At 42.3% G+C, this 13,789-nt stretch overlaps 1 protein-coding gene across 6 annotated transcripts in view; it reads left to right on the top strand.

The window, feature by feature from the left end:
* Nucleotides 1-13,789, top strand: part of AMBRA1 (autophagy and beclin 1 regulator 1) — a 123,825-nt gene that overhangs the window by 104,698 nt on the left and 5,338 nt on the right. For 5 of the 6 annotated variants that reach the window (XM_021533389.3, XM_021533387.3, XM_021533386.3 and 2 more), the window contains 2 exons: nt 7,143-7,232; nt 8,754-8,947. In XM_021533389.3, coding sequence (XP_021389064.1) covers nt 7,143-7,232; nt 8,754-8,947 — 284 coding nt within the window. The remainder of the gene's footprint in view (nt 1-7,142; nt 7,233-8,753; nt 8,948-13,789) is intronic. The other variant, XM_021533388.2, reaches the window with a different exon arrangement.

Below are 13,789 nucleotides of genomic sequence, written 5' to 3'. Positions count from 1 at the left end.
TGCTAATGTTAAGCATTTATTTTGAGGTTGCTTTCTCCCATTCTAGATGTATTTTCCTGGTTTAATTTGCTGGTACAATATATACAAAACAAGCCTATTTCATCCATGTTCACTTCTGCTAAAACAGTAATGAAAATTAAAATATGACTTAAGAGTGACTGGCTCTCTTGTAGCAGTTTAAGATGTTTTAGGCCTTACAAGGCATAAACAATTTTTACTCCCCCAAAGACTCCTAACATCCTAAATTGTCTAAGCCAGTGGAAGAGCTGATAGATCATAAAAAGCCTAAGAGATTCTGAGGGTTCAAAGCTTATTTGGAGTATAGTCTCTGCCTGTTGTCGCTTTAAGCAACTAACAGCTCTTCAGATTTTTAGGGGATTTAAGCAAGCTGTCCATCTTTAGAGCTGCATGGATGATGATATCAAGCTGAACTGTGCTTGTTTGAAGACCTTTAAGCTGTGTGTTCTGGAATCTGTTGTTTACCTTCCAGAGGTGTCCCTACCTATTACTTGGTGTGGTTGGAGCCAGATAGCAAAGGATACTGTGGCATACTGGCAAGATTTAGTGAGAAGAAAATCAGTGAAAATTCAGGAAATTCTTTTTTGGTCTATTTCTGCCTTGTTTGTTCCAGGCTATTTGGCTTGGATGCTGTGCTCTTTTTCTCATAAACATGATGCAAGTTACAACGTCCTATGTCACACTATGTGTAAACACAGTGTGTTTACTTTACAGTAGTGTAAAAAATTGCTGAGAAGATTGCTTTTAAAAACTGTTCTGGTGTTTTGGCAGAAGAATGAAGGCTGTTTGAGAGGGACATGCCTTGTCCTTATTCTCAACACAGGTTTTTCTGTTCAACCTTGCATTCCTTAAGGGCAGCACTCTCAACATCAATGTTTTCACTCTAGTCACAAGATAATCAGACATCCACACTTTCATACTAAACTCTTTTCTTTCTACTCTGTCATTGTATTGGTGCTTAATTTCCATTTGTTACTCCTGTTGAATGTGTTGGAAGACTTCTCCCATGGAATATAAGACAATTTCCTCTTAATGCTTTCTGGTTGTGTGTCATCCATTTCAGATAATTTTATGAGTCTGCTTATCTTTCTACATGCAATCTGTAGGTAGGTTGCGAATGGTGGAAGTCAGTTCGTTTTTAGCTATAGTGGTCCTGTGAATCAGAAGAAACTATTCTGTTTGGCTTCTTATTGTATTAATCTCTGTTTTCTTTCACTCCCTCCTCTTTCTTGCTGAAGTATCTACCAGTTTAGCCGACTGATGACTCTCTTCCTTAGCTGAAATACCAAAATTTTGCTGAGGGAAGATGGCTGTTAGGGGTGTGCCTTCTGTCTAAATCTTATCCACTGGCCACAAGATCATGAACTGGATCACTGGACACTTAAGTGTCCACTGGTAGACAGAACAAACTTGTATGTGTTTACATTGTTGAGACAGAAGAGCTGCTGAATTAGGTACTGATGCCACCAGCTTTATAAGGCTGACCTCATACAAATGGTGTGAGTTTGAATACAGCATCTTCAAAACTCCCAACATTTAACCTAGCTGGCAGGACTGCACAATCAAATGAACAGGACCAGTTTTCTTGCAAAGTGTTCCAAGCTGAGTTGGCACCCTCCCTAAAGCAGGCACACAGCTACTAGCTGCACCAAGCTACTTGTACCCTGCTTCTGCAGCACCTTGGACAATTCAAGTAGATATCACGGTATGTTTCTGCACGGTTGCTGGTTTTCACACAGGCAAAACTTGCAGGATTCTGGAAAATTGGTGGGTTGTATCAGTGTGAGGAGTAAAAATGAGTCTGCTCTTAGATGCATCATTCATCTCAATGTGATGGACAGGATGATGTCATACATCATTTAAATAACTGTGGTTGTCAATCATAAACTGCAGATCTTGTGTTCCTTGAATTCCTATTCTTGATCTTGTGCCCTTCCCCTGGCTAGTTACACATGGGCTGGCACCAATGAAGCTGCCACCTCTTCTTGGTCAAAGGGAGTTACTGCCCTGCAGAATTACTCCAGAAATCCCCTTTGCTGGTTCCATACAGTTTGCACGGCAGCCAGTTTTCACTTGGATTTGTCTCTGCACGTGGTTCATCGCCTGCACAGAAAGCTAAATATTTATGAAGTAGGGCGTTAGAAATTATTGTTTTCCCATCCAGGCAGCTGCTGGGAGTGCCAAACTTCGCCTTGTACTAACAATACCGTTGCCTAGCTAATCATGGGAGCTAGGAATGGGCTTGCTGTACTGATCATCACCACACTGGCAGAAGAGATAATGAGCTGCTGACAAGGATGCATCTGGAATCTGGCCAGCATTGCATTGCATTGCATGAGATACTGTGTGCTGCTTCTTCCTTCCCAAACCAGGACAATAGATTCCTGTTCCTTAGCATAGTGTCACCTTGTTCTCTTGTAGCTCACACTATTTCCTTTATACATCTGAATGGCTTAAGAATGACAAGTTTACACAAAGGGAAGAAAGCATGTCTTGGGAAATTCAAATCCTTTGTAAACTAATCTGGTTTTGTATGCTTGCATTTCGTGATCTTGAATGGACAGTATATTTGAGAAATCAGCTTTAGGGGGTATTTCCTTCTGTAGAGAAAGCAAACTTGGCAGCATGAAAATCAGATGCATTGCATGGCATCAGAAAGGCAGCTTCCTTTCTGTGTTGAGCTTGCCACAGTCTTCATTCTGGTAATGAGGTTGTGCTGATATTTTTGGATGGGACTACAGGCAGCAATGTTGTAATCAAAATTTAATTTGGTACTATAGCAAACAAGTGGGCTGCTGTTGGGCCTTTCCATGTGGCATGATTTGAAGGAGGAGAGCGGTGCATTTTCTCATTGGTACTGTCTTCAGATTTCACTTAAATCATCTGATGATATAAGTGAAAAGGTGGTAAATGCTATTTATGCCTTCCTGGACATGCATACACCCCTTGCAAATTATGGGTTGTTTTGTCTTGCTGTCATACTCCTGAGCTGTATTGCTGTGGTAGAGTTGGGGAAGTTTCACCTTAATCCCTTCTTCTCTTCAACTCCCAGTTTTGGATATTCCAGCTGGCAGCAGGGTCGGGGTGGGGGTTACCCAGATGTCTGAGTTTGTTTGTGCTGACCTGTGCTTTGTCAATTTACCCTTCAAATAAATACTGATCAAGCAAATGCACTAAATTGTATTTCAGCTCTCTAGTAATTTGTTATTAATGTTCTCGTTAATTCGTAGTACTTGGTCCTGTTTCTTCCTGGAGACATAACTGAGCTGTGTAGGTAATACCTCTGTGTAGAAGGGGAGGCTTGCTAAGTTGTTGACTCTTAGTACTTAACAGGCTCCACTCTGAATCCTTATTTGACTTTCAGCAAAGCCTGCAAGTCTGTGCCCTTCATCCTCTCCAAGCTCGTTAATAATGTGAGCTGGACACAAGCGTGAAGGAAAAGTCCATCTTAGAACAGATCCCTGCTGGGAAATCCAGGCTCTGAGCAGCTCTGCATATAACAAAGCTAATGGAAATTTCCAGGGAGGGCTTAGAGAGCTTAGTGACAGCCATAAAAGGGAAGAAAGTAAGAACTTGACTAAGTGGACTTCACTGTCCATGACTGACACAGTGCAGAGAATTGCAATTTTTCACCCTGAAGCCCTGGGCAACAAATGTCCTTTTTACTGCATCCACATCCAAGTGGCTCCATGTTACACAGAGCTTCTACCTTATGCCTTGAAAAATGTAAAATGCTTCTAGCATTTCTATGTCTAGAGTTTGATGAAGCAAAAGTTAAATGCTTATGTTACCTGAAAAATATTCATTTCTCCAGTGTAAGCTCTGCTTCTTTGGAGTGAATTGTCAGGCCTTGATTTGCAAATCTCCTGGGAAACGTACTGTGAAAGGCTGCTCATTTACAAAATTCAAGCAGTGTTTTGCAATGGGAGCTAAAAAACCTTTAGGCTTTCTGAAAAGGGAGATTGCACTATTTTAAATAGGTGTGGCTAAACCAGAGCAAGCCATAAGCTTAATTGAAAATCTGATTTAAACCAAGGTAATTGTGGTTGTCACACACATCTTGTGTACTGAAGTTTAAGGTGTGATTATGTGATCAAGTTTCTAATGCAAACATGGTGTTAAAACTGGCATTTAGCCCTCACAATAGCAGTCTTTCTTTGATGAATTTTTGATTCATTAAGAAGAGACATTATGATCTTCATATAGAAGGTATGTACCAGTGCCTTCTGTTAAGTTCATGTGCATGCTCTCATCACTGTATCTTGATGTGGTCTGAAACATCTCTTCTACAGGCTCAATCAGTCATCTAAAGGCTGGAAAACCTAATCAGGAGCAATCTTGATACTGATCTTAGGGCTATAGAGAGACCAATGTGGATTCCAGCTCAGAGGTGCACAGATGCATACAAAAGAGGACAGAGATGGTGCTGAGGGCCTTATGGCTTTTGCAAGAGGTAGAGCTGGGAAAAGGGTAAGTTGTGTAGCTGGCCAAAGGAAGAGACTATTGAAAGGTATCAGCAAAGATGCTTGCTGCTGCAGGGAGTGCCAGCTTTTTATTCCGAGTCACTTCTTCTGCCCAGCAGGGGCAAAAGAACATCCAATATATAAAGGTAAAACTAAACCAAGCTGGAAAACCAGGTTAAAGTGGTGCTGAGAATGTTGAACTCCCATCATGGCCAAGTGTAGTGACCTTGACCTAAGCCAGTTTATCGGTGTTCCCAGAGTCAGCAGCTAGAGCAGTGGCACCATCTGTTACAGGTCCTCCTTCTAGGGAAGCAAGGACAATCCCTTGATTTTCTGGCAGTAAAGGAATAGCTAATAGGACCCTGGCAATGAAGCTCAGCTGATAAATGGCAGTGTTTAAAATCAATATGAAAAGTTATGCATTAAATTGAATGCCTGTTGATTTAACCATGTGCAAACTGACAGCATGAAGTTAGAGTGGACTTTGCAGTCCAACAACCCAACTGTACAGTAGTGAAACTCTGCAGAATAGGTAGGAGCATGGTCAGGTGCTTTTCATGGTTGTACTGCATGTCAGCTTGGTACCATGATGCTTTGTAGAAGTGAAAATGATCCACTCGAAGTGTGTGTGCAGGAGCTGGACTTTCTGTATATCACAGGAACATGGTGTTTGGAGAGGAGAGGAAATATGGTATTGTCAGCTCCCATCTTGACCTGGGGGAAGCTTTGTGGTCTTCTGGTTTCTTGTCATGAGAGCTGGCAAAGACAAGTAAGGCACACACTGGCAAGAAATACAAGTCATTTATATGGCCGTGGGGGACCATGTTCTTTGGGAAACATGAAGGCATGTGGAAGAAGAGGGAAAAGAGCACAGGTCAGCTTAGCTCTGTTGTTCAATAGATGCAGATACCAAGCACATTAGACTTTTTATGGAAATTTTGACTACGAGGTCAGAAAGTCTCTCTTGCCTAGGGACTGTGCTGCTTCACAGACAGCAAAGTGTGACAGCTAATCCTCAGCCAGTATATTAGGCAGAGGATGGAGCAGCCAGAGGGACTGGCAGTTTTAGTGACAAGTTACCATCTGTCAGTAAACTCAGAAACCTTTGTAAATCGGCATCTCGCTGGCAGCTGCTTTCATGGGTTATAATACAGCACAGGACTAGCTCAGCACAAAAAAAAAAAAAAAAAAAAAAAAAAGCCTTGTAGCCTCCATGTGTGATTTTGTTGACCTAATTTTGTTCATCTCTCACCCTGGGTCCTAACCTGGGGTGCTGTCGTCCTGGCAGCCTAGCCCCAGACCTCCTGAACATATTGCTTTCCCATTGCAGTATGTCTGACCTGCAGCATCCTCTGAGCTGGGGTTCTTGCCAATTCTGCTGAGGCATCTCAAAGGGCACAAAACACACCCAACTACCAATTATGTTCTGTGAATACTTTCTTCAGATTATAGGACTACCGCTAATTCTGAGCCTGTCTGCAGTGTGATGGAAGTCCAGCTCTTCAGACACAGTTCCCTGTCTACACAGGTCTTATTTTGTTGGTTTGGGGCTTTTCCCCCTCCACTTACCTTGCTGTGACCACTGCACAGTGCTGCTAGCTCTCCACCCAGCACCATCAGGTGTGTGCAGTCCAGCAACCATGTGGTGGTACACAGCACCATTTCAAAACTCTTAGACAGCTCATATGAGCTGTCAGTATGGTGTGGCAAAGCACTCCAGAAAGTGCCTTCCATGCTAATGCAGCCCAGAGTGCTTCTGAAGGTGGAACACAGCAGTAGGTGGGGGATCTCTATGCTGCCTTGGACTGCATAATGAGTGTCTGTCCTGTGACATTTCTGTATGGCACAGAGTAAGCTGGATTCGCTCTCATCCTCTTCTTTGTGGGATGTGTACTTGCAGCATTATAATGGTGATTGCCTCTTGTCTTCAGCAATGGTTGGTAACCTTGTCTGTTCCTGTGAGTAGTAAGCTCTGACTTAGTGTCTCTTTTGAGGAAATTCTGTGTGAGAGGTTTCCAGACCATTGGTGGTTTAATTATACTTATTAGCATTAGATGTAAAACTGAAGTTTGGACTTTTTAGACACACATGCTGTTGATGCAGTATAAGCTCTTCTTTGGAAACTTGTTAAAATGTCCTCTACATCTGTCATTGCTCCACAGTGGCTGCCAGTGAGAGGGATGTATAAAGATTATTTATAGGGAGAATGAGAATCATTTGCAAAAAAATTAAATGTTGAATAAGAGCAGTGTCTATTGACCATTACCTAGTGCAGGAAGTGCTTGCAGACACCACAGGGAGAATTGGCCTTTCCACTCGAATTCTTTGTTTAGTCACTTGGAGTTAGGGTAACCTGATTTAATACACACAGTTATATGTCTTAATTTTCTGAAAATCTCTCTGCTCCTGTTGCTGTGTCTTGGTGCTAATACTGAATTAGAATGAGTGGAATATTCCAGAGTAATCTGGTAATACAGCACTCTATGTTTGCAAGGTGGTTTATGGTGATGAACCCTTTTAATGAAAATGTGAACTGAGCTAGATCTGCAGTATCCGTAGGGCAGGAATCAACACTATTCTTCATGTTGCGGGGGTATAATATGTGCTGGCTTGAACAGTGTCCTGTCATGCTAATATTTTTTCCTTCTTTGGCATTTTAAGGGCCTTAAACTCTGGAGTTGAGTACCACTGGGACCAGCTGAATGAGAATGTCTTCACTGTGCATTCCAGCAGTAGGAGTGAGCGGCCCGGGTGAGTCTCCTGGGTGTTGGGTTAGAGAGACCTGACCCTTTCTGCTGTTTTTGTTAGCTCTGACATCACTTCTTTCTTCCCTTACCACTGGCAGCTTTAAATATGCAATTTTCTCGCTCTTTGGCATTGCCTGGTTGGGTCACCTTGCCTTCTTCCAGCAAGTGACATTCAGTCCCCAAAACTGCCAATGATAGTAAAGTACATGTGTCATTCAGGGCCCCAGTAACAGCTGTGGGAGGAACACGTGGGGCTTGATACATCAAAAACACCATGTAAAGCAAATGGTCTTTGGAAGGTAACTGAAGAACAGGGGAGTTGGCAGAGAAAAGGGCAAATAATGCCAACCTGGTGATTGATTTTCATCTTTTTAATTGCTTGTTGTGGTTGTTTCTCAGTAATAAGCTCTAAAAATAAAGCTAAATTCCTTGATGTGCCCATTGGCTGTTTCAGTCTGTCCAGTGATGCCCATGTTGTTGTTCTGAACAAAAGGGTGTTGCTGCAGTCCATTGCTTCTTGCCATAGTGACAATTATTTCTCTGTAAGCCAGCTGTTCTCAGCAAGAGGGTGATAGTTGTGTTTCTGAGGTGTGAGCTTTAGCTTACTAAGGAAGTTGTGAGCTTGTTTACAGGGCAAATGTCTGGGCTGTCCTACAGCCGTGGTCTGATTGTGGATGAAAAATAAGCAGTAGAGATTCTTTACTCTGCTGTATGAGTGGATATTGCCACTAAAGTTTTTGACAGTACATACTCAGTCTGGTATAATGGCAGCTTGAAGACAGAAATACTGGTCCAGGATGAACTAGCTCAAAAGAGAGAGCAAAAAGTGTAGCAGGTTTCAAAGCCTTATGGAGAAAAGGTTGTAAGTGAGGCAGGCTTTCCTTGAATCTCCTAACCATTCCCAGCACTTAGGGGTCAGTTTAGAAAAGAGTGTCGTGGCATTGTCAAGGTTCAGCTGTAACGTCATATGCTTCAGCTGCTCGAGTCTAAGCTAATGAGCCTTGAGGTGGTTCCTGTTGTTTGCTTTTGAGAACACAGGGTTTCCCTTGTCTGACTGGAATGGGCAGAAATGCCTGCTGGAGTACATTCATGTGCAGTACTTACAAACCAGGAAGTCCAGAGGAGGGAAAGGATACAGGCCACATCCATGGGAGTTAAAACTGCCCTGCTGTGCAGAAGGTTTGTGTATGTTTGTGCTTCTGCACTGCACATTGTGCTGTCTCCTCAGCCCCAAGACAGTTGTTCTGCGGGCATAATGATGCTGCAGGGATATCTCTCTGTGCCTGTAAGACACGCTGCTTCTCTGGAAGGGTGAGTGGACTCTAAGACTCTGTTGGCTTGAAACTCAATAGACCAGTGTGTGTAAATAAGTGCAGGTTACAATTCCTTTCATCCCCATCCTCATAGTGGCAAGCAGGTGCCTGGTTGGAGTGGAGGCAAGAAGAGCCTCATGTTCATGTTTCAGTCTTGCTTGGGCATGTTGCCTCCAGTGATCCTGGTCTTACTTTTTTTCCTCTCTTTTCAGAACCAGCAGAGCTACATGGAGGACAGACAGGGACATGGGCCTGATGAATGCCATAGGCCTACAACCCCGAAATCCCCCCACCTCTGTGACATCACAGGGTACCCAGACCTTGGCGCCTCAGCTGCAGAATGCCGAGACTCAGACAGAGAGGGAGGTACAGGAGCAGGAATCTGCCTCTGCAGGGACTGGTGAAGGTAGGAGACCAATCAGTGGTTTATCTGACAGAGTTTACCTGGTGATTTAGGAGTTTCTACATATGTTCCACATCCTGTCAGTGCATTTGGATACTCCTTTTATCTCTTCAACAAAGATTTCTCCAGCCTAATTTGCCTGTAGCCAGCATAGGTGATCAGGAGAGTGAATCTCTGGTCATATGAATAGAAAAGTTGTCTTTTTCACATGCTTTGAGGAAGAAAATTTCATTCTTCTCCAGATCATTGTGTCTTTGTAGAATCAACTGTACTGTCTTCATTCCTCACACATCTCCTGATCTTCTAACCATCAGTAAGGCTGCAAGCTGCAGAGTTATCCTTTCTGCCTCTGTTCAGCTTGATCCTCTCAACTTATGCAAAAGGTCTGCAGGCTTCACAAGCTCAACATTTTGATACAAAATAAAATACTGTAAATCACTTTTCACAAAGCAGCTTTGAGGATTCTGTGTAGTTTGATTGATGAGGTACATGATGAGTGCCCAGTTCAGCTATACAAAAATGCCTCTAGTGATTAGCAGTCCAGGAAAACTTACCAACTTGTAAGGAGCTGGAAACAGCTACTGTGCAATTCCTATACAAAGTCACTAATCTGTTGAAAACATTGATTTATCCAAGTTTCTTGTCTCAATACTGTAACACTGTGCTTTCATTCAGCTCTGAAGGCTTTTCTAGGTAGGGGTTGGGCAGTATATACATAGGAAAGACAAGAGAAAATCAAGGAGGCTGCTTCGAAGTTGTTGGTTCATGATAAACCTCCTTTGGAAAGCAGCCCACAACTTGCCTGTGTGTGCCTGTATGCCTGCTTGTTCACTGTCATTCTGAAAGTCATATTTGGGTATGTGACTCTTCCACAGTTTCTGCTGTGTAGTATCCAGCATGTGTGATACGGCTTACTGTTTCTCTGATCTCAGCTCTTCTGTACAAAGTTAAGTGGGAAATTCCTGCCCACTGGGGTTTCCGTCTGCTTATCTCAGCAGAGCTGAGATTAACCTCTCTGGAAGGTTAGTACAATTGATGGCGTGTGAATAAGACTGGAACACAGACTGTCTGGACAAATGCTGGACTCGTGGGAACTGGTTCTTCTACTGACTGTGGTGCACAGACTGAGAGCATGGTACAGTGTGGGACCTCCTTGCATCAAGGCCACGATGGCTGATGCTGCAGGCTTTTGGAGTCAGTTAAACCAGGAGAGTTCTCCAGCACTACTTCTCTCTCCTGCTGTTCCGCAATCATCTGTCAGTTTCTTTATCTTGTTCTTTCTAACTTTTCAATTTCCAGATCTAGATCATGAGTTTTAACTAGGCTGCTAATGAGATGGGGAAAGGGCTGTTCTTTACCAGTACCTTGGCAGGATATCTCTACAAAGAAGAAAAACACATAACATTTGAAAGAAAGGGAGTGTAAATAACAAGCCTAGGACAGGTACTTCTCTTCATCTCTCTTTCTTGCTTGGAAGAAGATCACAAGTCCCACATCCGGTGCAATTTCCATCTCAGACATTGACTTACCACATGTCCCCTTGCAAATGGCCACACCTGCAAAATGGGTTGCCACTCCTGGCAGCTATATTAGGGCCCGGAACAAAGTAGTTACTGCAGTTCAAACACATGCCTGAGAGATGAGCCAAGATGTTTTACCCTGTTGTTGGTCAGTTCCTATGCCAGTTGCATCCTCGGTGGAAATTCCTCTGTAAGGGCTCAAGAGTAACTTGAAACAAGGAGCTGTGAAGACTATAATTGTCAGGAGGATGAAGGATCAAAAAAATCAATAGTAACACGATAGAAGAATCGTACAAAGACCTGAAATGAAGCAGAGAGACAAATTTTCTTCTGCTTTTACCAGCACCGTAGACAGGTAGCCAGGTACTTGTGGCAGCAGTAGTCTGGCTCATCTACATCTTTGTGCTTCACATTACACATGAGCATTACTGGATGCTTGTGATGGTAAGCCAGCCATTTTCCTAGCATCATCAACTCCTGTGATGCACATCCTGTGTGTTCCAGCAGGTAAGATAAGGTGCTGTGGTGCTCTTGTGATGGCTAATTTGCCCATTGTATCTACTGTAACTCTGCCTGTTGGAAAGGAAACTGTGTTTCCTAATAAATGATCTAGATGTCAGGGGCAAAAAGAAAAGAAAAAAAAAACCTGAGAAATGTGCTGCCACTAACTTGGATTGTGACCCAGGGCAAATTATTAATCATCTACTAAATGGGAATAAATCTTCCCATAGCACAGCACACCAGGGGCTGTGGAGATTAATTAGTGTTTTGTATGGGGCTTTGAAGATGGAAGTCACTATGTAAAGGCTTAGCAGCATTATCAGCAATAGAATGGATATAAATCAAGTGTGATTCTGAGTAATGTAAAGGAAAGTGTTATCAACTTTTCGCCCCAACCAACTGAAAAAACCCCTTGTAAGTTTAAAAAAAAAAAAAATTAAAAAAAAAATCTAATGCTACCCTGAGAATGGGTTTCTGTCCTCTGTCCTGTCAGCCCTGCTGTTGTGGGGAATTCTGGCTCAGGGCATTTTTTGCAGATATATGCTTACTGTACAAAAAAAAAAAAAGACAGTATGCAGAATTGCATCAGAAATCTAATTAAGTTCTGTGCGGGTATAAATAGTTCCCTTTTCTCATGCAAAGCTCTGCGGGGACTTTGCTGCTCTGATTATCTTTCTACCTCCTTTGGAGGAATGAGTATATGATGACTTTATTAGAAGTGAATCCCTCTAATGTCTGAATCTTTCTGTTTTGCAGCAGTTAATAGCGGACTTGTGAACTCTGCTCCCATGCCACACATAAACCATAGGAAAGGTAGTTAGAGTTGGTATAAAACTAGGAGGGGTACCAAGAAATGCTTAAAACAGTGTTTGAGCTGTCTCTTACATTCTTTTAAGCTGACAGACGTAGTGGAAATAGGATAGAGTTGTAACTTTGAGGCACCCTTAATTAGAAACAATCTGTTGGGCGTTACACTATGTTTTCCTTGCAAATAGACAGGCATGATAGGAGTGGGATCTGTATTCAGCTGGGAGATTGAATCTCACTTAAAATCCAATGAAAATTCCTAATGAGATTTAACAGCCCAAGTCGGACTGTGATTCCCACTTGTTCAGGCTGTTGGATCTTTGGAGTATAGTGGAAGAGGCAGTGACTGTAGGGTCTGCAATTGTGCCAAAGCTGCTGAAGGCTGGAGGAGAGGTACCTCTGCAGAGCTGCAGAACACGTGTTTGATAGTGGGCCCATACTGTCCCCTGGCTGTTGAGAGATTACCTGTTTTTCAGGTAATCCAGTTTTTAAAGAGAAAAAAAACAACAACAAATGACTGAAAAGCAATTGTCATCTCATTTTCTACCATCTGCATTGTCTTTTGGGCTTAAAATTCACATAGTTAGCTCAGTGCTTGTTGTGCAAGCAGGCACATGTTATGAGTTACTGAAATTGTAGCCATCAGAATATTTGCTGTCATTGGATTGCTACTTCACCTGTCTTTGGGGGAGCAATATGTACTGTCATGCCATATACAGTTTTTAACTTGTTGGGTTGAAGTGTTTATCACCAACCAGTATAAATTTCCCTTAGTTCCAACTGCTTTCAGAGGTTGGAGCAGATACATTTGAGAGGGAAGAGGGTTGTAAAATGAAGGCTTGGGTTTGTGAGATTCAGTCTGTTCAAACTACTGGTAATGAAAAGACAGCACATGCAAGCAAAACTTTCCTGATACAAGCAAAACATCCTGAGGATGCCTGAGGAGCACTTAGAAGTAATCAGTGTGCCTGCATGTGATGTAAGTTATTTAATCTGAGACATTAGGAACACATGTCAAGGGGCTGCTTGAGCAGGAATACTTTGTCCCCAGCCGAGCCTCATGAATACTAACAAGAAGAAACATGTTGTTTTATGTTAGCTGAACACGTTCTTGCAATGCTGTTGTCAGATGTGATGAGACTTTTGGGCAGTTAGTGTGGAAATGGGAACTGGGACACCAGGGAGCAGCTTCCAGATCTGCCTCTCATTCTCAAAGTAGGAACGTGGGTAGATCCCTTAGCCTTTCATCTGCCTGTCCATCTGTAAAATCTGCGTCATATGTCCTATAGAACTGCAAATTTTGGTTTCTCTTTAAAATCCTCTGAAAACCACTACCTAAAAAATAGACTTAGGTTCTAGAAGTATGTACTATGGAAGCCTTTACAGCGTGATCTACTGAATTACTTCAGTCTCTTGGGATTAAATTATGTGGGCTACTTTTAAACTCTCATTACAAAAGTAAGTTTCACTCGTATGAATAGCCAAGGTGAGGTATTACAAAGAAAATTCTTACAAGTTAAAGCAGTTGTATTTTTTGTGAGTTCTGTGGAGTTGTTTGGATTAACTACCTCAGAAAAGAAGTGTGAACATGTTTCTGGGATTGGTTGGAAGGAAAAGTAACTATTGTGGCATTAAGGGAGATATAATTATTCATAGCTGGTTATACTGTGGTGTGCCCCTCCCTTTGCTATTCTTATGCAAGGGGTGAATTAATGTAAAAATGCTGATATTTTTATCTTTGAGCATCTTAATTAGTGGGGCAGCTACACACCTCAGAGCTATTATTTCATGTTCTCTGAAGACTTAGATATCTCTGCAGTGCTTACTGTTAGTTCTAATTTTGAAGCTTTGTTTGCAAACATGGTTCCTAACTACTGCTGGTTTTAGAAAGAGGAATGTTGAAAACAGAAGAATATTCAAGAGCAATGTCAGTATATTGCACAGATACAAGGGAGTCTGATCTCATCCTTTGCATTTCATCAGGAGTGTGCCATCCATGCTCAGAGATAAACAAGTT

This window comes from Lonchura striata, chromosome 6 (assembly GCF_046129695.1).
Source record: "Lonchura striata isolate bLonStr1 chromosome 6, bLonStr1.mat, whole genome shotgun sequence".
Taxonomy (NCBI): Eukaryota; Metazoa; Chordata; class Aves; order Passeriformes; family Estrildidae; genus Lonchura; species Lonchura striata.
This window is presented reverse-complemented; position numbering and strand designations above follow the sequence as displayed.